At 41.8% G+C, this 23,989-nt stretch overlaps 1 protein-coding gene across 4 annotated transcripts in view; it reads right to left on the bottom strand.

Moving 5' to 3' along the window:
* Positions 1-23,989, bottom strand: part of LOC120450227 (adenylate cyclase type 6) — a 38,352-nt gene that overhangs the window by 8,064 nt on the left and 6,299 nt on the right. For 3 of the 4 annotated variants that reach the window (XM_044006141.1, XM_044006142.1, XM_044006143.1), the window contains 19 exons: positions 16,993-17,204; positions 16,281-16,574; positions 14,608-14,719; positions 12,633-12,787; positions 11,802-12,292; positions 9,889-10,274; positions 9,704-9,824; positions 9,055-9,235; positions 8,202-8,351; positions 7,335-7,456; positions 5,849-5,941; positions 4,789-4,935; positions 4,404-4,562; positions 2,410-2,554; positions 2,252-2,346; positions 2,026-2,185; positions 1,534-1,631; positions 1,228-1,318; positions 1,040-1,153 (listed from right to left, as the gene is read on the bottom strand). In XM_044006141.1, coding sequence (XP_043862076.1) covers positions 1,040-1,153; positions 1,228-1,318; positions 1,534-1,631; positions 2,026-2,185; positions 2,252-2,346; positions 2,410-2,554; positions 4,404-4,562; positions 4,789-4,935; positions 5,849-5,941; positions 7,335-7,456; positions 8,202-8,351; positions 9,055-9,235; positions 9,704-9,824; positions 9,889-10,274; positions 11,802-12,292; positions 12,633-12,787; positions 14,608-14,719; positions 16,281-16,574; positions 16,993-17,181 — 3,303 coding nt within the window. In that variant the 5' untranslated portion in view covers positions 17,182-17,204. Of the gene's footprint in view, positions 1-1,039; positions 1,154-1,227; positions 1,319-1,533; positions 1,632-2,025; positions 2,186-2,251; positions 2,347-2,409; positions 2,555-4,403; positions 4,563-4,788; positions 4,936-5,848; positions 5,942-7,334; positions 7,457-8,201; positions 8,352-9,054; positions 9,236-9,703; positions 9,825-9,888; positions 10,275-11,801; positions 12,293-12,632; positions 12,788-14,607; positions 14,720-16,280; positions 16,575-16,992; positions 17,205-21,933; positions 21,950-23,989 lie in introns of those variants that run through there. The other variant, XM_039633104.2, reaches the window with a different exon arrangement.

Genomic DNA, 23,989 nt, shown 5'->3' with positions numbered 1-23,989 from the left:
TTGGCCATTAGGCTGGCCCAAAATGAATACGAGTGCCCCTCTTAAAGTGCCATTAAACGCGGCCCGAAACAAACAGCGAAGTGACAACGAAATGTCAAGGAACTTCTGGCCCGAGACTTACTGCAGACAAAAGCCATGGGGCAGGTAACAAGTGCCATAGGCCACTCCACTCACATGGCACAGACCCGCATCTGGACAGCCAGACGCGTCGTGCCCTCGCGCCTGGCGAACTTAATGGAAAACTTTGTTTGACGCCCAACGAACAGCACGCAGAACGCAACAGCGGCCCGATTTGTTGATACAACGTAGATTATTTGTATTCCTTTTAAGAGGTCGCCCTCTCTAAAACAGCCCCTGAAATTTGACTAGAATTTCTAGTCGAAAACTTTTCCTCTAAGCTCGCACAAATGCACATCATCAAATGATGGGAAAAGCAAAAACTTAACCTGCCTCGAAAACAATGTGAAAGTGGCATCCAGGCAGTTAAGATTCATTTTTTATTCCTCGCAACGAAAATCACCTCCAAAATTTGCGATATGTTACTCCACTCTACTTCTATGTTTGTTGCACATACGCAGTGTGTGTCGCATTAAAGTCAAAGATATATCAAGTGCGCGGCAGTGGAACTAACTTTTCTGACATAAACGAAAGGCAAACATTTATTTGACAGCAGTTTCTGCATTTGAGATTTAAAAATGTTGACTAATATCAATAGTTTTGAACAAAATTACAAGTTTGTAGATAGCAACACGTTTTTGGTCTGGTTATTTATTTATCTTGTGTGTAAAACGTAAGTAATAAAATAGAAAATTTGCAATAATATTATTTGAGAAACTGCAAAATTCGCGATGAATAATAAGTGCCATTAAATGAACAGTCATATTTTTGAAGGGACACGAAGAGCAGTTTTGAATTCAATTAAAATGCCCAACGTTACAACATTCCGACGTGGCTTTTTTAAACATTACTCAAATATTTACAGCATATTATGGGGCCATAATTGCCTGGCCGATAGAAATCATAATTTATGCATACTCACCATGGCCAGCAGGGTGGTGAGGACAATCAGAGCGACACTCGCAAAGGCGAACAACTGCGATACCCTGCGATTGCTATGAATGCGCAATGAGAAGCGTTTGATGTCCGATGGCAGCTAAAAGTTTTGCATTGCGCCGAATAAAAAATGCAGAACGTCAACATCCATCCGCACTTTTTGTGTGTACTCACCTGAAAGTTGATTTTGTGACATGCCACCAGAAATACCAGGAACCCGAGCAGCAGCAGAGCGCCAGTGGACAAGGCCAGCGTCATCAGGGAGCTGGAATGGAGGAGTAGTTGCCAATTTAAATGGCCACCAACTTTTTCGGCAACACGTATACGCAGTGGTGGATGCAAAACAGCTCAGGGCGGCTCGCCTCGCTTGGACGCCTCGAAAACATCATCTGAACTGGTGGTTTCCAGCTCATCCGCTCCCTGTCCCCGTCCCTGTCCCAAACCCAATCCCACTGCTAGTCCACATGCCCATCAACTCACCTCTGGAACACCACCAGCCGCATTATGCTGGTGCCGAGCAAAACCAGCAGACTGCAGTAGAAGTAAACACACAACATGCGATCTGGTTCGCTGGCGTACTGAAAAACAGAGTGGTAAAAGCTCGGCTTAGATGTGCATTATGCAGCTATATTTGTTTACTGTGTAGGGGTACAATAGCAGTGCAAAAATTGGTATTTGGTCCTTGTTTCTCATTTTAGATACAAATAACATAACATAAGGCAGGGCAAGCAAATAAATTTGTATGTTTGTGTCGAGCATTTTGGGGGGACTTAACAGAAATTTAAGGGCTTATTTTATTTCAGAATTTAAGAAACCTTAAATAATTCATATTTATAAAAATGCCTAAGCCCTAAATAAAGGAATATTACTTTATTACAACGAAATGAATGTATTTATCAATACTAGCTGGGAATAAAGACATGATTTTCAATTAAAAGTATCTATTTAGTACTGAATTAATTGTAAATGTACCTTTCTCTCCAGGACATTATCCTTGAAGCAGAGCAGCAAGGACTGGCAGTGTTCGGCCCTCAGATGATCGATGCTCCGGGCATCGATGGCCCGCATCAGATACTCATTAACCTCATCCTCGGGATCCTTGGCACTCTCCGAACTGTCGCCGAACCCAAATCTGCAATTAAATAAGATATAAATAGATTACTTTGCCAAAAGGCATCAAGTAATTAATGAAACATACTTTGAAGTGTGCTTTTGGGCCGTGCCATGACCCATCATACGAAGTTCTTTGGAAATATTGCCATTGACCTGCAATCGATTTCTGGACTTTTTGTGCTGGAAATAGGAATGCATTGTGTAATTGAAGGTATCTAATGATTACCGAGGACTCCGACTTACTGGCCTATATATATCTCCTGGCACAATTAGGTACGTTTCTATCTGATGATCCTTGAGATACGAATTGCGCTCGTTTCCGTTGCCGACCTCCACTTCATAATCGCCATCCAGACACTTCAGGGTCTCCTTGGTTATGTGCACGCGCCTGGAAATGTGTGAGTAAAGGAAAAAGAGGACACATTGTAATGATTATCTTTATCAGCTTAGGGGTTCCTTTACTTTTGTGTTTTCCCCCATGCGGTTGGTCAGTTAACCGCAGGAAGCGAAAACATAGCAAGGCACATGTACCATTTTCCACGCCCACATTCCGACCAACACTTTCGCCCTTGCGACTTGCTTATCCAAGTTTACGAAATAGATTTTTAATGCTCTTCTCGGCTGCAGAGAAAGGAGAATCCGGCAACAGATGCCCCCGGCTTCCTGAGATCCTCGGCTGCCATGAAACTAGTGCCTGTTGTTGATTCTATTGATAATTACACGACGCTTTGTTATGGATTGCTGTAGTCCACATTCCCGGGCATTCCACTTCCTCCTGCTGCTAACGAACTTTTTACATGCCACGCCGGCTCAACTCCTAACTCTAAACTCTCGGCTAAAATTGCAGCTTATCGGGTAGCCCACTGAGACGAAGGCGATGGCTGCCACTTTGGCCAACACCCACTGCAGCTATTTGCTTTTAATTTCACCCGGGACAGGGCTAACAAACGAGCTGCCGTCGCCCGGCTGACCCAAATAAACTCAACAGTTACTTAAACTTCCACCCAAAGTCGCAGCGTGAATATTCACAAAAAGTCAACCCAGAAGGAAAGTGTGGAAGGAGAGCGCTCGAAACGGTGGGAGTGCTGGGAGTACTAGACCAGTACTTCGACCCTTTGCTATCTATTATTTTGGGACCTTTCAACAGGCTGAAGAACCAGTTAAAATGGGTGCAAAGTTCCCACAATTGTGGCCAAGGTTACTTTCTATGCATTCCTTTTATTCTCTGAATATGTGATTGGTTTATTGTAAGAATTTAACAAATATCAAACATAATATGCCATATAACAAATCCTTGTTTTGATAAAAATAGATACATTACTTTTACTGAGATACATTTGATATAAAGTTAAAAGTGTTTAAGTTATGTCTGTAAGCCTGCAGTTTAATATTTTTTAAAATAATCCTACTTGAAGCAGCACATCCTGATATACCTTGGGCAACACGAACTTTTGATGCCGGGGTATCCGAGCAGAAACAAATTGCTCAAGTGCTGAAGTGAGTGCAGCTGAATCAACAGCAACAAAATATTGTTGTGGGGCACTTATCAGTGGGCGGAGTGGGCGGAGTGGGTGGCGTGGGTGTGGCTTCCACTCGGTGGGCCATAATCGATTGGGCGGGCTATCTGAGAGAGGGGATGGGTGCTGCAAGGGGGGGTCGGCAAGCACTCGTAAGTTACCAATAACTTGACGCCTTCAGTTAACCACAAGTCGCATGCAAAATACTGTGTAGGGCAATTACAACGATTAGGACCACAATGGAGAGGCGCACCCTCGAGCCGATGGTCGAAGGACTCAAAAGGACGAAGGACAACCGCAGAGCGGCGACACTTGTGGACTTTCGAGTGTCTTTATGGGCGGTGCTTCACACAATACAACTTCTGGTCGGTCACAACAAGTTGGCCTTAATTGTGCCACACTGCTTTTATTGGCCAGAGTTTTCGGGAAAGTTGGATATTCCCTCTTTCACTAGCCATTATTCACAGCTGTCGCCGGAAGTTGCTCCAACTGGCCGAAACGAACGAAACGGGATTTTCAATGGATTGAATTGGATTTGCCGGCAGAATGAAATTGAATTCACCGTGGGAAAGGCAGCAAAATGAATTGAATCGAAGGGGATTTCCCATGCCTCGACCACAAAACGCCCAAGACAATGGACACTTTTGAAGTGTGAACAGATGACAGAGGACACAGACGCAGGATCGATTAATCTCAGCTAGAAGATTAAATAGCACTCACCCGGGAATCCCGCCACTCTCCATGTGGTTGGCCAGCGTGACGTCATTGGACCAAACGTCGAACTGCCACTTGACCAGGCCCAAAACGCCGCAGTGCACCCGGCCCGTATGGATGCCCACTCGCATGTTCACATTGACGGCCATCACCTCGCGAACCAGGCTGCAAATGAAAAGGGAACAGAACGCCAAAATGCTTTGTTTTATTATGTATATACGTAGACTTTACATAGGCATTGGAAGCAACAAATTATATTTATGGCAGTATGGTAAAGTGACAATGTCCAACAGAGGAAGGAAACTCCTTTCTCGATTTCCCCTAGCAGCCACAACAAAGACGCAGAGCAGCAGTTGCATTTGTGTTTCTGTTTGCTGACACGGATACTCACGCGATGGCGTCAATCATATCGAGTCCCATTTCCACGGCACAATGGGCGTGATCCGGACGGGGTTCCGGGAGTCCGGAGACGCAGTAGTAGCAATCGCCCAGCAGCTTAATGCGCAGACAATGATGCTCCGCAGCCAATCGATCAAAGCTGCAATGGAAGTGGAGAAGTGAAAACGCAGAAGTTGGAAAATGGACAGGAAAATCGCCACAGGAGCTGTAAGTCTATACACAATGAGCAACAACCATCATCTCATCTCAGTTTATCCGGACACAAAAGAAAAGAAATGAAAAGTAAAGGGCCCAAACGAGTATCTTATCCACTTAATAGCCAAGCTTTTGTTTCGAGGTATCAACAACTGTAAATTAATTAGCGCTGAATAATTTGATCACATTTCCCCCAAAGAGACCCACAACTTACTTTTGCAACCACAGTCATCAAAAATTCTGCTGAAAACTAATATTCTTAAGAGGTCGACGAGAATAACCGAATATAACCCCCTTTCCCAAATTCTTAAATTTTATCTGTTCCTCTCCCATAAAAGCAGCTTGTTACTAGTGCCTAAACTCGGTTACAAAGAGGTCAGCAGGTTTATTTGTTTGCCCCAAGGTCAGTTTTCCCTCGTTCACTTGGAGCAATTAATACAGCCGCAGGCTCTGTCTGGGTTTCGATTTCATGAATAAGAAAAGGACTCAGACAGATGGACGTGCACTAAGAAAAATGTTAGAATTGGATGGGTTTACTTTAGATTCGTTCGTGGTAAAACCCTTTTAGATCCTTGCCACCCGTTTGCTAGTTTGTTTTTCGTGTTTGAGTACTTGGTTATATGTTTCATAATATCAGAAGTCTAAGTAGTCGGTCAGAAATGTAGTGTAATGTTACTAATATTTTAATATAATTTTTTTAAGTTCTTAAAGCCCATGAGTATCCCCTTCTTTTGGCAAGTGCACGAATTGTTTGCCATTAATTATGACCACAAATTCTGGCCGTCCCAGTGGTCCATTCAGCTGGCACATGCAACATCGCATCCACTACGCATCCGAATCCGAATCCGAATACTCACCGGGCAAAGAGCTCGTTCAGCAGACGCACCAGTTCCTCGGCGGTGCACTGATCCGAGAGGCTGGTGAAACCGCAGATGTCCGCAAAAAGGATGCTGCAAGAGGAAAAAAGGAATTGTGAGTTCTCTAATGGCTATACCAAGAAAAGCAAAATGCCACACGGATAGTTTTTGATTTTAGAAGCATAGCTGAGCAGAATTTTTAGCCACAACCAGAGGTTTTTTGGTTGTGGGACTTACTTTTCTTTCCTTATTTAAAAGGAAATCCCAAAATAAAGTTAAAATATTGCATTTGAAAGCAGACTGGTCTTTCCCACTTAAAACATATTTAAATCAAGTTACTTTAAAACCGTCCCAATAGAAACAATTTTTCTTTGAGCAGAAACCGAAATTCGTTACTTTTACCTGAAATATCTACCTAAGAACCAACTTTCTGTTTCATTAAATATTTTCTTTAATAATGCTGGTAAGATTTCCATAGAAGTCTCAACTCCTTTAAGGAGATTTGCATATATTTTCCCCCTGTCTATTTTATCTCGGTTAACTTCCGCCTTCAGGAACATTTTTTCCCCTTTATTTAAGACTGAATTATGTGTCGGTTATTTATTCCCCGAAATCTAACAATGTTAAATCCCTTTCACGTTACTCTTGGCCTATGCAACATGGCCATGTGTTGACAGAGCCACGTTAGCACAGCCACTTGTTCTGTTTCTTTATTTTGCTGATTTTACGACTCGTAACTGAGAAGGGCTTAGTCGGCTCAGCGCGTAATTTAATACAAAATGGACTGGGAAAAGCTTGGGAGGGTAAACAAGAGGAAAAGTAACAATGGCAGCCCGAGGCGAAAGTTGGAAGAGTAATGCTCTTTATTTTGCAGGGAATAACTTGTTGTTAAAGTTATTTCGTTGTTATTGCCAGCATAACGATGTTTTAGTTACACAAAAGTTTATATAAAATATTCAAAAACCCAGGGATTTCTGACCAATGTAAATATGATTTTACGCACATCGACAAATAACAGTTTTAAATTTATGAACTATGCATTTCTAGTCATATTCCTTGAAAAAATTACAACCTGAATACGTTCTAGGTATCTTCTCCTATTTCCCCAGCAGTTTTTCGCATTTTCCCCCTGACGACTTCGAACAGAAATCCCAGCAACCCACTCTAAAGGGAAGCGGAGAAAAGGCGACAGACAAAGGACATTTCTGACTCAAACAGGTGCGCCTCAAAGTATGCTTTATTATGCTCGCTTGACTGCTGAATGCGTGTGTCGTTTGTGTGTGTGTGTGTGTGTGTGTGTGTGCTTTGCATATGTGTGCGTGGCGCTGTGCACTTGGCTTTAGCTCCTTTTTGGCTTTGCATACAAATTCATTGCTCGCGTTACACGCTCAGACATTCAGAGACTCTCAGCCAAACAATTTATTGACTTTGCATGCAAATATATTCGCCCACGCCACACACTCACTTCCCCTTCAGGTCCACTCACCTGACGTTCTCGTGCCGCTGGATGTATATCTTATGGAACTGTGTGTCACGTGGCTGGCCCGCAATGTCGTCCTTCATCTCCATGGCCACATGACGCGGCAGCACCGACAGCAACAAGCGTTCCTGCAACAAATGGATATGTTTTAATACCTCATATATCTCACCATTTCGAAATCCCATTTCAAATGAACTCTCGTTCGAGATCGGCATGCATAAATCAACTTGCATACTCTTCAAAAATGACGTGCATTTAAACTATTTGAATAATATTTAACAAGAAAGGATATTTGGAGAATTCATAAAAGTGTTCAGTAAAGAGCAGAGCTCTTAAATGTTTCGAGCTTTTCATTTTCGACTGCTCTGTTCTTATTTTTAGTCCTGGAAGGCGCCATCAAAAGGCATCTCCACACTGGGGCACCTCTCTACATGGAGCACCATTTCGTTGTTATGCTCAAGATAAAAGACCACCGAAATGTGAAGGAGCAGTGGGTTATTGCGAAGAGCATGGGATGGGATGGATCTGTGCCCCGCTGCTGCTACCCAGTCAGCATTCCGTTTGATGCAAACAATTCGTGCGAAATTTGCCCAGAGTTCATTATTTCACCTTTCGGCTTGGTCTTTCATGTTCCACACCCACATGCCAATAAAACACCTGCAGATTTCACTTTGTCGACAGCTCCTGTGCTTCCCCAGTTAGCCAACTCAACATGAATGGCGTGAAGTGGGGCTAGCATATTTTTAAGAATTAAGCTTAAAGTACCAGATAATAAATACAATGAAAATAAGGAAACATGGTCTACGTGTATAATAAATTGAAATACTACTTCCAATAACCTGAATAGATTTCCTCCTTTTGAGTACCACTCACCTGCTGTTGATTCTCGCGCTGAGTCCTCAGCCTGGCCTCGATGCACTGCCGCGTCTCGATGAACGCCTTTCGCTGGGCCTTCTCCTTGGGCCAGTGGGTGTAGACGCCGGTGAGGTTGGCCAGGAGGAGGGCCACCAAAGTGCAGAGGAACTGCGGGCGGAGATTGGAGCATTAATGACATTACAAGCCATAAATACGGGGAAAACAACACTTAGGCGGCTGGTGGTGGAGGTGGAGCAGCCTCCACATTCTCGATTTCATTCAATTTAGCGCCAATTTAATTTCATTCCGTTCATGTTTACTCCCAGGCCCTTGGACACGTGCCACTCTTAGCTGCTGTTTTCCTCCCTGATTTTCCCGCTCTAGCCAATTAAAGCTAGATGTCCTCCCCACTCGCCCCTTTATTGCGCAGTATTTCAATTTTATTATTCGCTAAATAAATTTGCATTTGCGGCTCAGTGAAAGTGCCAAACCTGTTGATAGATGGCTACATGCTCCATTTGATACATAAACAATGAAATCGCATTAAGTTGTGTGACACACCAGAGCAATGTTTTCTTTCAAACTAGAAGCGTAGTAAAATATCCATTACCTATTGCATTAAATCAAAATACATATAACTTATTAAAAATGTATTAAATATAAGAGAACAAACAAGTCTCTTTACATTCGAAATAAATGTTATAATCCAATATCCCAATCCACCGCCTCAATCTAGCCAATTTTCTTATATCCCACACATTAAGTAATTAGCTAGCAATTAAATGTTATATCATTCGAGCACCCAGCAATTCAGCAACTCGAAGAGCACATGTGTCCTCCCACTCCCACTCCCACTCGCACTGGCACTCACCTCGCCCCAGTGGACGAATTGGACCGCCTCATCCTGCATCGCGGTGAGCCTCAGGCAGGTGTACAGATGGACGACGCTCAGGAGGATTCCTCCGATCAGAGCCTCCCGGAGACGGAGGGGCAGCATCGTGTAGGTCATGTAGATGAGCACGATGCAGCAGGCGCTGCCGTTGAAGGATTTGCTGCCGGAGGAAATCGGACACGAGAAGAGCGATTAGGACTCTGGAGCACAGGTGCGGTTGTTTGCTCAGCATGATTCCCAGTTCTCGCAATTAGCGAGCCGTGAATGATTAATTTTGCCGAGCCAGCAACAGCTGCCGTGCACTGAGAAAAATTAATGGGTCTCTGCTGACAAATAATACTTGGGAATAGACTTCTATACTATTCAAGGAACTAAAAACATATGCTAAGCAATGGGAAAACCAAAAACACATACAATAATTGATACAATAATAAGAAACTAATCAAATTTAAATAGCACTTTAAGGTACATAAATGGAATATAAATCAACATCCATTTCAAAACAAACCTATAATAGTTCGATAGATTGATATTGATTGCTTTTATAGAATAATGTGCTCAACTAACCAAAGATTTTAGGGGTCATGTTTCGAAGTGGGCATGTTAGCAATGGAACTCGTATACCAACCTGGGTTGCATGGCATAGCTGACGGCCACCTCGATGGCCAGGAAGGTGCCCAGAATGACGTAGGACACGAGCACCAGGAAGATCTCGTTCATGGCCGGCTTGGAGAGGATGCACAGCAGGACTGTAGGCAAACACAAAGGGATTAGCGGCCGAAGTCAGAAGTCACGCGGTGCAAGTCAACTCACAGGCGTAGACAATCCCGCAGATTAGCATGACAATGAGGAAGACCAGCACGGACTCGTCCACTTGCATCAGGATCAGGGAGACGAGGTGGCCGTAGCCCAGGGGTGGGTCTGAATTATCGGGTGCAGCTCCGGCGTTTGACGATGTGTTTAACACTTCATCACGTTCCGCTTGTGAAATTTGATTGTAGTCGCGGACACGCGGCGTATACGTAATGTGTTTACTGCCAGCACTTCGCCCCTCATCAACGTCATCAACATCATCATCGGGAGCAACTGTGTACACATCGGCATCATTGGGGGCAGTGTCAACAATCAGCTGGGGCCGGATCCCTTCACCCTTGACCAGCCCAATGTCCTGCAGGCTCCTCTTCTCCCGCATCCTGTATCTGCAATAAGGTCCAAAATTTCATTTCACTCGCATGAAACACTTGATGAAACTGTCTGCTTTATGTTTGGCCAACTAACTATCCGTCTTGCCAAATGCCGGCATTTATGGCCAGCATAAATATTTGTGGCAAAATAAATCTAAATGTAAATGGAAGGCAGGCAAAATGAATTCGAGCAGTCAGTTAGCACACAAGCTATTGATTTGGGAATTGTCTTGTGTGTTCTTGCAAGAGTTATTTCTTTATCCGCTGATATCTTATGGCTGCCGCAATACTGTATGGATATGATTTTGTTGACAAATATTTGTGGGAAAACAAATGGCAATAGGTGCTCAAGAATATCAAATGGAAATTTGTGTTTTTTTTCTAACAACTTGTTGAGCACAGAAATTCGTTTTTTTTTCTGGTAGCATTAATCGTTTCCATTTTTCGTTTCAATTTCAAGTATAACTTTATTTTAAAGACCTAAATTCTCTCGAGCTTCGTGCTATTTTAGTTGGTAAAGTATTAAGTTGTAAAGTCTATAGATAAGGTTTATTTTTATTGAGAATTGAGCTTAGGGTTCCTGTCTTATCTTAATTTGTATTGTTTATTTATTTATCTATGCTGGGTACCTCACAAAACTTCAAATTACGAAATTGCACTTTTATACAGAAATACGTTTGGAATTAAAAAGCTTGCTGAACAATTAAAATGATTGCCCATCAAAGTGTTTTTATATTCAACTTCAACAATAAACTTGGGATTTCAAGTAAGGCATTGTCATGAATTTGTAATGATTTCCCTCCACTATTTTGATTTTATAATAGTTCATGAATTTCTTATGTCTGATGTTGTCTAGATCTTCCTGCAATTATATTCCAATATGCCTTTAAATTAAACTTTAGCTCAATTTTTCGCCCTCGATTAAAGCCTCGTCATGGATTTCCTTCGATGAATTGTGGCTTCTCCCTCGGCTAAAATTACTTTTCGTGGAGCTTAACTTGGTTCGGTCCTCCAGCCCGCTTTAAATTCAATTTGAGCCTACTTTGGACACACTTTTATGGGCTCAGCTCTTTTCGGACAGCCCAAAGTTGTTTCGTTGAATTTCAGGAGACCACCCGGAGTAAAACCTCAAATGCGAGCTGTGCAAAAATGGAACCGCCTTTCGGGAAAAGCACCTTGTCGACCCGGTGACCTGTCAAAACTTGCCTCTTATTCACTTTCATCTATATTACACTCTCGAATTTTACCTGTGATGGTGATAAGATTGGTGATTTATAGCTACAGCAAGGATGCTGTATATAAATTACTAGACGAGCATTAAAATTAGTGCTAAATAAAAAAGAGAAATGTTCTTCTAAATAATATTTTAAATATATATTATATTAGTTTTAATGTACTTGTTTCTGATTGAAAAGTCAATAAATTAAAGAAATTTATATTGTATGATCTCATAGATAGGAATGTAAATTATAACAAAATAAGCCTATAAGATTATATATCTATTTTTTTGAGAAAATTAGCTACTATCAGTAGTTGGCATACCTGGTGCGGTGCTGTTGGTGGGACTTGTGTTTGTATCGGTGCTTGTGGAGGCGTCGATAATGTTTGCGCTTCTGGCGGCGCCACACCAGCCCCCCTCCCCCCAGCTGCCCATTATGGTCCGCTTCAAAATCGTCGAAGTTGCGGCTATGGGCGGATTTCAGTTGACCGCCTCCCGCCGCGTCGCCCGCCCAGCTGCCATTGGAAGCGAGAGCCAGGAGCGGGATGGAGCTGAGCCGGGCCATTTGATCCGATGATGCCAACGGGGGTGGAGGCTTCACTGTGGCGGTCGTCAAGTTGCCCACGGTCGCATTTGCGTCCAGTCCGATTTCGCTGATTTCCAGCAGCAGCGCGGTGCTGCGTCGCAGCTGCAGCGTGGTGAAGACCAATTGCGTGCAGGACAGGGCCAGAATGAGGGCCAAAAGCAGGGCCAAAATGTGCGTCGTGTTGCTCTGATTCATACGCAGAAAATACCGCTGATACAGCATTTCCACCTGATTGCAAAAGGGAAATGAACGCACTTAGAGAATGGGCTTTCAGAAAGTGCCAAACATTTATCTTAAAAAGTGTATCTATAAGTTCATTTCTTGTAACAAAATTACGAGGAATACAACACAAAGTGCAGAATACTCTATGCAAAATATATACTTTAGATTTGGAGTCTTTAGGGATAAATTTTTGGAAATGAATTGCTGCTGTTACTAGAAGAAATGTTGGGCACGCCAAGAAGCAAAGTGAACAAAAAAGTTTGCCCGAGAACGACGGCGGTTGAGGAGAACTTTGAACTTGTTTGCAAAAGGATTTCACGGAAAGCTGGAAGCGTAAGTAGCTTACCTGGAGATTCTTGAACTGGTGGGTGGAGCAGAGGCGCAGGATGATGCGGTTCAAACGGAACCAGAACGAAATGCTGGGGCTCACAGGACCATTGGCAGTTCCGCCTCCTCCGCCGCTCGACATCGGATTGTTGGCCTCCAAGTTGCTGGCATCGCCTGAAAGCAGAGTACATGTGTTCTGTTGTGGTAAGGATATCCTGCCAAGGCCTATAAGGCAATGCCCCACTCACAGAAGCCAAATTAATTAGTGCCTAGCCAAAAAGTTAACCAAACTTGAGGCTTAACTGAAATGTAGCTGCAATTAGCCCGACAAAATGACTGCAAATTGCAAGCTGAATTTGCAAGTCCAATCACAGCTGTTGCATTTTCACATTCGAGTTACCTTACAAATGGGAAAACGCATTGCAAGAGATTAAAATTATGTAAATTGTAGTTATAAATCTGACACAGCATGAAATTGGATAGTTTTGTATTCGCCAGAGAGTTTTGATTGTGAATAGTCCGTCTGAATGGGGCAGCAAATGCCACATTATTGTTCAACGAACTGGTTTTGTGTGTATGTAAATAAAAACGTAATAAAATAAATGCATTTTAGACATTTAAACTGACAGACTAATTGAAAAGCCATCTAATAAACTTCAACACTAATAATGCTTCTTTTATGAGCATATTAAAAAGACTCTTTGTAAATAAAACAAACACAAATAAAATACTAATTAAAATCATGAATAAATTCGCTTTCTTAGCCTGACCAGTTAAATTATAAGCTCTTTACTCGGATAATTAACTGTGATTTGCGGCCTACATATTAACATTCAAAATAGTGTGAAATTATTTACATATTGTTTTTTATGCATACTTTTCTTTAGAGATTTTCTTTAAATATTTCTGGAAATGTGCTATTTACCAATATATGCATTAAAGCATTCGTAACTTCATTACGATACTACTTCATTAACGATAGAGAATAAGATAAGGATTAGGAATAAATATAACTTATAGCTTATACACTTTTACTCTACGATTGACGGGTATAAGTATGTTATGATATTTTATATATATTTTTTTGGGTGACAAAACCCAACGACGAAGACAGAAGGACCCACAGCCACACCCAATCGCCCCACAAACCTAATCCTCGGGCTATTGTGACAATTCAAGTACAATTTATTCGCTTAACATGTTATACACATTTTCGATTTGCCAGCTATTGTGTGACTGGCACATCAGCGTCGGTGCTCCTGACATTTTCCCTTCTGAGAATGGAAGCCTTGATTTCGAATGCAGCACACAATGCCATAAAATATTTTGTTGTAAATGGAGAACATCAGCCAAATCGACATATTAAAATCATTCAACTGTCCCGTCTCCTGACCACAATGTAAAAAAAAATAATAACAAAAAAACGTAACCACAACAAGGCGGGAAAGGCATGAATGGGATCTAGGAGTATGTTTTTATATGCATCAATAAATAAATGCCAAACGTGACTATGTAAATTTCCATAGATTTGTACGCAGCCAGCCACATACAGATTTCTATGGAAGCCAAGGAAAACCAAAGGCTGGCTTGGTTTCTTTCGCAGGAAATACAAACTAAAATAAATCTGGGCGGTGGGCGGATGGAGGCTAGTGATATAGATGCTTCGCATCCAAGGCAACCTTGAAGGGGGAAAAAGGCGATATGTGAGTGAAATGCCAATGACGAGGAAACGTGAGACGAGAAACGAGAGTGAAAAAGAGACGAGACTACGAAATAGCCTCGTCAAATTCAATATGACAATGACAATCAACTTGTGACATTTTGAGCGCTGTGGCCAGGGGAAAAAATGTGTGGTGCTTTTCCCCCTACAAAAGGGGAGCATGTGTGCATGCTGGTATTTTTATTGACCCTCAGTGGCTCCTGTTACGAGAGGTAAACGCCTTCCTATTACCCAAGATTTCCCCCTTCGCAGCCATACGAGCCATTCATCTTACCTGGCTGCAACAGCTGCGTCTCGTCACGTTGGTAGATCATGGGGCTGTGGCAGGTGGAGCTGGAGTTGGTGGAGTCCATGGATTCGTCAATGTTGCAGCGCGTGATTCCAGCCTTGGGGCACAGAATGAGAATAATGGAATTATTATAGCTGACAGGTATGGAATCTCATTTAGGCTTTTCAATTAAATGTAAATAAAATGCAAATTCTTGTATAAATTAAACAAAAATATAGTAATTGCAAGTATTTGTGATAGAAAGAAATTTAACAAATAATAGTACACATGGAAAAAGTTATTCCAATTTTTTTATTCCCACTAGTAGTTCGATTTGAAGGAATGTTGTTTATAAATTACATATAAAATCATAAAAGCAGGCATTGTTGCTTCCATTTAAATATAAGTGCTTAATAATAATAAACAATCAGTAGGTATGTTCGCATTCCTTTCTCTGCATTAAAAATTCATTTGGCCTCTGAAAGTATGCTATGATTTTTTGTGTGGTCCGCAAACAATTGAACTAAACGTTTTGCCCACTCATGCACACTCTCACACGCACGCACACCAGCACAGCCGAACGCACACTGCGGCAAGTGTGTTTGGATCCCCGCGGCGTTTTTAAGCAAATTGCCGCCCATTTGAATGCCAGAAATGCTTTTTTGTAGCTACTCTCTCTTTTTTTTTGCCTTTTCAATTTGCTAAACTTTGTCAATTGACTCTTGACAGCGAAGGCAAATAAAAATACACACACACACACACACACGCGCGCAGGCGTGTGCAGCTGTTAAGTGGCCCCCTGTGCATGTCAGCTTAGCCATGCAAGTGTGTGGCTGTGTGGGTGTCTGCCTGCAAGTGTGTGGGTGAGTTCCCAGGCGTGGCTTGTTAGTTGGCCTTACAACAGGTTTGTGTGGAGCAAGGAATCTAAAACTATAAAGATACATTGACTTCGCTTCTATTAGAAAATAAACATTGTAAGCCATACATAATAAAATAAACTTACTACTCATTGCATAAAAGCTAAGTTTTCATAAAATAACAATTGAATGCCTTACAAAATAGCTAAGGATGAAGGATATGCACTCATTATATTCAATAGTAACAAAAGGAAGTGGATTGATTAATGCTTCCAAGCAACACCAAATACAAGATCTGCCAAGTAAATTTGATTTTATACATTTTGTTTGACTATAAAACCGACATTAAATTCTATTATAAAGACACTTAAACCCCAGGGTAGCTGAAATTAATGAAACACAAAATGTAATTAAAACAAACGAGTGATGGAAAAAATTAAACTGGTTTCAATTAGCCGCAGGGCAGCTCCCCCGAGCAAAGTTTCGGCATCGATTGCGATGAAACAATAAATTTAGTTAAAGCAAAATGTTGTGACACGCAGTCGTTTTGCTTGTGCCAGATTGTTTGACTTTAAATGAATTTCCCAGGGCGCGACTGGTTCGTGTTCGTCCCTTCTCAATGTCCATTAGCAAACTGAGCCCTCGATGAAATTGTATTCAAATTCAGCTCGGACCAGCTTATTTGCGGCACAATCGAATTAAATATTTATGTCCCACAACAGGTGAAAGGAAGATGGAGGGAAGCTGGCGATGTAGCCTGCCAGCGACGTTGTGTCCATTAGGCGGGCAAATTAATTGATTCCAGAACCCCCTCGAACTCACCGCAATCAAACTACTGCTAACCACGGCCTTGCCTCCCTTGGCACTCGTATTGAAATGTTCGATCACCTCCCAGTTGGACTTCTTGGGCGTCGACGGCTGCGTCTGGGTCTGCGGCGAGCCCGCTCCGGAGGAGGCTCCTCCACCGCCGCCCCTTCCCTCCTGGCCGGGCACATGCAGCTCCATGGACGCCTGGTGGCTGCCACTTCCTCCTACTCCGCCGCCGCCTCCTCCTCCTCCGCTCCCCGCCTGACGCAACGAGGCCGAGCGGCTGAAGAACTTTCTGTGTTTGCTCTCCTGCGAGGAAATATGTAAAATGGTCAGTACACCGATGAAAGGAGAATGTAATGTAGAGAGTGGCCTTGCAAAGTAACAGCATATAGCAGAAAAATATTTAAACCTCAATGTTCAGTCAGCAAATATTAACGTTCAAACTGAAGGCTATTAAAGAGATAAGAAGAGGTATTCAAATAATAATAATTATAAAATTTGGTTGAAGCAACAGACAGTTTAAACTATCTTTGCCATTTATACTTGAAATTATATAACGAATTTGCAAAATGACAACCTTTTAAATTATAATTCAATCAGATGAATTCACAATCTTAAGTAGATTACACCAATTTCCTAAGTGCGTTGGCAAAGGTCTTCCCTTTTCCCCAGAGAACTATTACGCAATGATTTTGTGAGTGAGTGCTGGGGTCAATTAGCTCACCTCCTTGCTGCTGGCCAGGCTCGAAGTGCCAGATCCTCCAGGACCTCCGGCTGCCCCTCCATGCCGCATTCCCCGGAGGGAGAGGCGCTTGGACCACTCCCGCTTCTGGCTCTCCGACGACAGCGAGCGAAAGATGTGGGTGGCACCACCAGCCACTCCACCAGATCCCGCTCCTGGCAGTCCGCTCATCTGGGTGCTTCGATCCTCTTGCGCTGAAAGGAAATTGATTTTCATTTTACATGCTAAAGGAGGCAGTGCGCTAATTTCTAAACAAATTGCCAATTTTTGCGCTCGACAGCGACAGAAAATGGCATTAAAACAATAAATTCGATTTTGCACAGGCGAAAGCAGGGAAGGCAAACCCCAAAACAAAGCACCTCAAACAGAGAAACCGCGAATGCCGCCCCCGCAAAAAGCATCGCAAACTGACGCCGACAATAAATATATCGTACCTACTTTTCGGATTCCCCCAGCGCCCACTTTGCCTCAATGTGTACGAATATATACAAATATATATGGGCTTATAAGGCCTTTTTTGGTTTTTGTTTTTGGGTGCCGGCCCACTTAAGTCTCACGAAATGCTCGCCAGACACGCAAGGTCCTATCAAAACAGAAGTCGCGAAAGAGACGGGCGACTCGCACAGAAAGAGAAGGGTACAACTTCAGATTGTTTGTTGAATTTTCGAAAGAAACAAGAAATTTATCTGCGATCAAGCCAAGTTTTAATACCCTTTTAAAGTCATAAAGTTGCGCAGATTATCTAAGAAATACTGCAGATGAGCTGCGAGAATGAAATCAGAGATTATCTTGCATTTATGGCGTGCTAAAGAAACGCGATAGTAGTAAAATACCAGAGATGCATCGCTATGAGAACAATCTCTAATTTTAGAGCTTATTACTACCACGTGAAGCACCCAAGCCCTCTAAATAGTCAAACTGCCCGATTTCATTAGCATTACAAGCCAAACTGTGCCACAGACAACAGCAAAACAAAAGCGGGGTGAAAACCCGGGCGGGAAAGCGGAAATAAAAGGAAAGCGAGCAGTGGGGTGGGGAAAACTTCCATTGTGGAAAGTCTTAAGCCAGGCGCAGGTCGTTCGCCGCTTTTCTGGCTCTTCATCGTCTCGTCTTCATCAGCGCCACATTTCGCATTTTGCCTTTTGTCGGCTTTTGTTTTTAGCCAGAGGCGGCGTTGAAAACTTGGCCAGTGCCAGGCAGAGGCAGAGGCAGAGGAGGCGTGGCAAACCCGAAAAAAAAGAGGCGGTGGGGGAGAGGGGCGAGCACAAGTGCCTGGCCAACGGCATAAATATGTCAAAAACACAGTGCGCCGCGTGCTGTAAACAAATTGTTTTGCTGTTGCCAAAAAATATATGAAATATTTCAGCAAAAAACGTAGTGAAAGAATATTAAAAAAATAATGCCAAAGAGTTCCCGCAAAAATACGAACCTATCGAGTAACACAACAAGCAATAGTCGAAATTCACTTAAGGAATTCTTAGGAAATTCTTATGAATAACTTCGCACAATTTGCCATTCAGAAATCTGTGTTTTGCTTTTAGTTCAACATTTTTGCCACCCGCCAAGTGGAAAATATTAGACGGAGAAACCCCCGGAGATCATCACATAAACTATAAGCAATATTTCTTAGTTCTGCCTTGAATAACATTTGTATTTTCCAATTTGTGCAATTCAACACGTAATTAACTCATTTTAGATCTTTGGCAATGACACGAGACGGATACATAAGTGATTATTAAAATGAAAACAGGATAATCAAATTCTAGTGTTGCACACGATATGTGGCAGATATAGTGACTTGCAAAGCGAACTCCAATTAGAACTTTTTCCAAATGGTGAAACTAAAGAGACAACTTCTGAAAGTTGTCAACTTTTTTTCCGCCCCTAAACTAAAAAATCACGAGTTTCGCCAACTTTCCACTCGTATGCAAAATAGGCAATGGGAAAATTCAGCTTTGAAGGCAGGAAAAGCGATGCGGAAGGGGAAATCCCCGGAGACGTTACCCTGCCAATTGAAAAGTATCCTTGGTGAAAGCTCATAAATGTCGTCATCGTCTGTCATTCGACACTTATGGCTGCCTTCAGGAATCATTCATCCAATGGCTTAAGTCTTAAGCTATTTGGCATTTTCCTTCGTGCCACTTGGCCTTTTCCAAATCGAAGGAGACGTTGACAGAAGGCAGTACACAATCGTATTTAATTGGCTTGAACTGGTTGGTCCTTTGGGGATAAAAGGCAACAGCTGAGAGCGCAATCAATCTAAATTAATAATTTCGGGATGCTAATCAGCCGATTAATCACAGGCACTCACAGAAATGGTCCAGCAACCTGCAAAGTTTGCAAATCAGCAACAATCAATGTTCGCATTGGAATATATCTGTTATTATAAAAACATATCTATGGAAGACTTCTAAAGTTTGTTATTCAAAAGCAGACATAAAAATCGTTATAACTTATTGTATGCAAATTTTTCGTATATATAAAACTTCCTACACTTCTACCTTGTTTGCATTTCTAATAAAACAGGAGCTCAGCTCTGAAAACTCGCACTAAATCAATGTCATCGCCCCCAAATCCCCTCCTCCTGAAATATTTGCACACCTCGCCAGGTAAATGGCATGCAAACAATTGTGACATGCAGGATATAATGGTATATCGCCTCGGTTATATTCGATTCGATTCGATTCCATTCAATTCGATTCAATCGATGCCGCAGACCGATGGCAATTCATTATCTTAATGGCGCTAATGGTCTGGCAAATATTGTGCCAGCAACAAAAACACACGATAAACTTTTGTGTCAGCTTCGAGCCAAAGAAAAATTAATAAAAACAAAGCACATTTGATTACCGAAGCAAAAACGCTACATGTGTAAATGGGGGAAAATAGAAGTACTGTAGAACTCGCTTGGGAGAGAGTCCTGACTTTGGAATACCTGGTAAATAACCTTTTTTTTTTGATGATTTTTTCAATACTTTAATATATACATATACAAAACATAAAAAAAAATTTCCAACTTTTGATATATGTTTAATATATTTTTAAAGGGACTAAAGAATAGTATGAGAATGGCTAAGCATTCAAAAAGAATATGAAATGCTCTGTGCCTGAAATGCTCATTTACTATCTTATGCTGAACTATGAAAAAGGCCCTAGATTCCCGAAAATACTGGATATATCCGCGGAGCAAAAAGAGACAGAAGGAGTGTGTGTGTGGAAGCTTTGTATGCCATCTCTCTCACGCCACCTCATGCATATTCATTCATTAACCGGGCAACCCAACAGCTGCTGGCATTTGGCACCACCCCCTGGCCCACCCACCCTCTTAGACACCCCCTAGCAGCACTTCCCCACCCACTCCCCAATTAACCCACCCGTGTTTTGGCCTCTAGGTAAGTTCTCTCTAAATATAGTTAGTGGAGCCAGCGTTCACGCACTAACACACGTGCGACCAACACTTACCCACTCACTCAAAAACACACGCCACGAATGCACTGAGAGAAATGTTTGTTGGAAATCTACGCTTATACTAATAAACCTATAAGGAACGAGAAATGGATTTACTGTATTATAATTTTAAATTAATTTGATCGATGTTTTACTTAACAAATTGAAGTAATCCTTTTCTTTTGTATTAAATACTTTTATGCTTGCTTTATTTATTATAACTTTTTCTTCTAGCAATTTTAAAAAGAAAAGCAAAATATGAAGAACTACAAACTTTTGTGAACTGTTGTACTGAATGTTAAGGTGCCTCTTTTATAGTTAATTATGAATGTATGTAGTTTTATTGTATATGAAACTACCTCTTTTCGTGCAGTGTAGTATATATATTTTTAGATACCGATAGATGTTTATGCTGCTATGGCTGCCTGCTGCCTGATGTTGTTCCCGATTTTTTGGTTCTGCTGCTTTTTGTTTACGCATCGTCATCTTTGGGCGTTTTATATAATGTTTGCATTTCATTTTGGGTAGGAAATTTGCATTGCCAAACGAATTCATTAGCCATTCCGAAAGGTGGGACATATGTACTACATACGAATTCCCATGCATGTTCTATTGGAGATGAAAAGCCAAATATTATTTAACTTTCCTAATGAACCAATTTCCTAAGTTAAATTAAACATTACATACTCTATATATGAGGTACGTAATGAGTCCATTTGAATTGGGAAATATTACTTAATAGCTAATACTTATTCCCCTTTAAATGTTTTACTTAGGTTTTATGAGGCAAATACCAACATGTTTTTTGTGCTTCGTGGGTCTAATTAATGTTCTATATCATCAATTTCGTTTCATCTGAAATTACTCAGCCAAGCATTTATTTAGACTTCTCCCAAAATTCTGCCCAAGGTCTATCAACCCATCAATTAAAAAATGTTGTGTGGAGCAAACGAATAGAAAGGGAATTTTTCATATATTCAAACAACTTCAATGTGTGCGCTTGAAAACAATGGTCTAAAATAACATTCATAATTAATACGGCTAGTGCAGAAACCACAGAAACGAGCATAAATTAGTTTGGTTTATAAATTCGTTAAAACAAAGCCAAAGCCAAAAACCGAAAGCCAAAAAACCAAAGCCGAAGCCGAGGGAAAAGCCAAATGCCAGACAGAACCCACATATTTGTTGAATGAGTTGTGGCCAGAATATGCAAGAAATATTGAGGGCAATAAAACCGGTCAAGAGCATCGTAATAAAACTTGAACCAGAAGGCATTGGCCGAGGCCCAAAAGAGCGGCGGCTGGGAGGAAAATCGGAAAATGGGAAAATGGGAAAGTTCACTGCCAATAGCCAGCAGCTGGCTAAGCGGAAAATGATTTCCAGCAGCTAAATGGGTAAACAAGATGGCAAAATGACTTACTAATTTGTGACATGATCCAAGTTAACCAAACCAAGCGAATGAATGCGACATCCTACCTGAGCCCAGATGCCATCTCCCTTCCACATCCGCCCTCTCTCTTCCTCCGCCTTTTTGTCTCAGTTTATAGCTTTAGTCCTTTCATTGTTGATGATGTGCATTGAGCAGTGAAGAGGAGCGTCCATAAAGAGGATAGTGCTCAACCCGGAGTTACCCCGTATTCGGTAAGTTATTGAATACTCCATCATTTTTATACCTTAGAACAGACATATTCACTTTATAGTAACAATCTTGTGATACAAGATACTTTATAAATTCAAATTTTAAAATGATTAATTTCTTATTTAATTATGAAATATTTACATAATAGCTAATGCAACTTTTAAATTTACAAATTCTGGAACAGCTACTTTTGTTCTCCCTTTAAACTTGTAGAGATTTGCAAAAGTTGTTTGCCAAGCAACTAAATGGATTAGTGTAAGCCCAGCAGATTTTGAAAACAATTGGCGGAAAGTAACTGAGCCGTTTCCAAACCCCAAAATAGAACCAATATACCGGAGGCACCACTCCCGCATTTTCCTGATCACTGGGTACATCGGCAACAAAGCAAAACAGTTTCCCCGGCCCGATTTTCCATCCTTCCTAGACGTTTTCTGTTTTGCCGTGCTTTGTTCGTCCGCTTTTCTTTTGCCCCGCCCCACCCCGCCGCCTTCCGCCTGCCGTTTGCTTTGTTTATTTTAAGTCCATTATCCGTTATCCTTTATGCGTTGCGCCCAGAGCCATGTGCTCGTGTGGCCCAGAGCTCACAGTTCCTGGCCAACTCTTGGCCCGGTGACTTTAGCCCTCTGCCATGCGGATGAGGCCTTAGTCACCAGTCACCGCCCTTTTGCATACTGAGCGGCGGTTTCACAAAAGGACCTCCATGTCCTGTCCCGCCGGCTTATTGCTCGTACGCCGACTGCAATTTCATTAAAGATATGCAGCCAGCAGGATATGGCCTCTCTGGTCATCCGGCGCAGGGCACATTCCGAGGACCTTCGTGTCTCCGTGTCCTCCGAGTCACTGGGCAATGTCAAGTGGCGATTTGGCAGGCCGCCAGGACCCGGAAACCTTCGCCTTCGATTGAAGGACTCACCGGTGCATTAAATAGAAAGGTGTCTATGAAAGCTATTTATTCGATTATCGACAATTAGGTAAATGGTAGGCATATTTGCCAAAACAATTTATGGCTAGGAAATACATTCATTCTCATTATATTCAAAACATTCATTATACCCTCTGATCATTTTGTGATAAACTTTTTATTGAAGATGTTTTTATTGTTCATAATTGAATGATTTTTTTATTACTTCATTTTTTATACCCGTTACTCGTAGAGTAAAAGGGGGATTATAGATTCGTTGAAAAGTATGTAACAGGCAGAAGGAAGCGTTTCCGACCATATTAAGTATATATATTCTTGATCAGGATCAATAGCCGAGTCGATCTGGCCATGTCCGTCTGGTCCCGTCCCGGTCTGGTCTGGTCCCGTCCCGTATGAACGTCGAGATCTCAGGAACTACAAAAGCTAGAAAGTTGAGATTAAGCATACAGACTCCAGGGACATAGAAGCAGCGCAAGTTTGTCGATTCATGTTGCCACGCCCACTCTAACGCCCACACAAACCGCCCCAAAACTGCCACGCCCCACACTTTTGAAAAATGTTTTGAAATTTTTTCATTTTTTATTGGTCTTGTAAATTTCTATCGATTTGCCAAAAAACTTTCTGCCACTCCCACTACAACGCCTACAAACCGCCAAAAACTGCGATTAAGACTCTCCTTCTCTCTTCCACTAGCTGAGTAACGGGTATCAGATAGTCGGGGAACTCGACTATAGCGTTCTCTCTTGTTTTATTGTTCATAATTGAATGATTTTTTTATTTCTTCATTTTTTTTGAATTTGTTTACACCCGCTTTTTAACATCCTTATAAAAATTGAGATTTTTATTTATTAAATAACACTTCAAATGAATTTCCCACTTTCACGCTTTCTAATAATTCATTCTATGCAGCATATAGAATTTCTCGACGAATTCATTTTCGGCATTCTCTTTACAGTTCGCTAAGCAATCAC

Source organism: Drosophila santomea, chromosome 3L, assembly GCF_016746245.2.
Source record: "Drosophila santomea strain STO CAGO 1482 chromosome 3L, Prin_Dsan_1.1, whole genome shotgun sequence".
Lineage (NCBI taxonomy): Eukaryota > Metazoa > Arthropoda > Insecta > Diptera > Drosophilidae > Drosophila > Drosophila santomea.
Note: the sequence above shows the minus strand (reverse complement) of the source record. Positions and strands in the feature narration are given on the sequence as shown.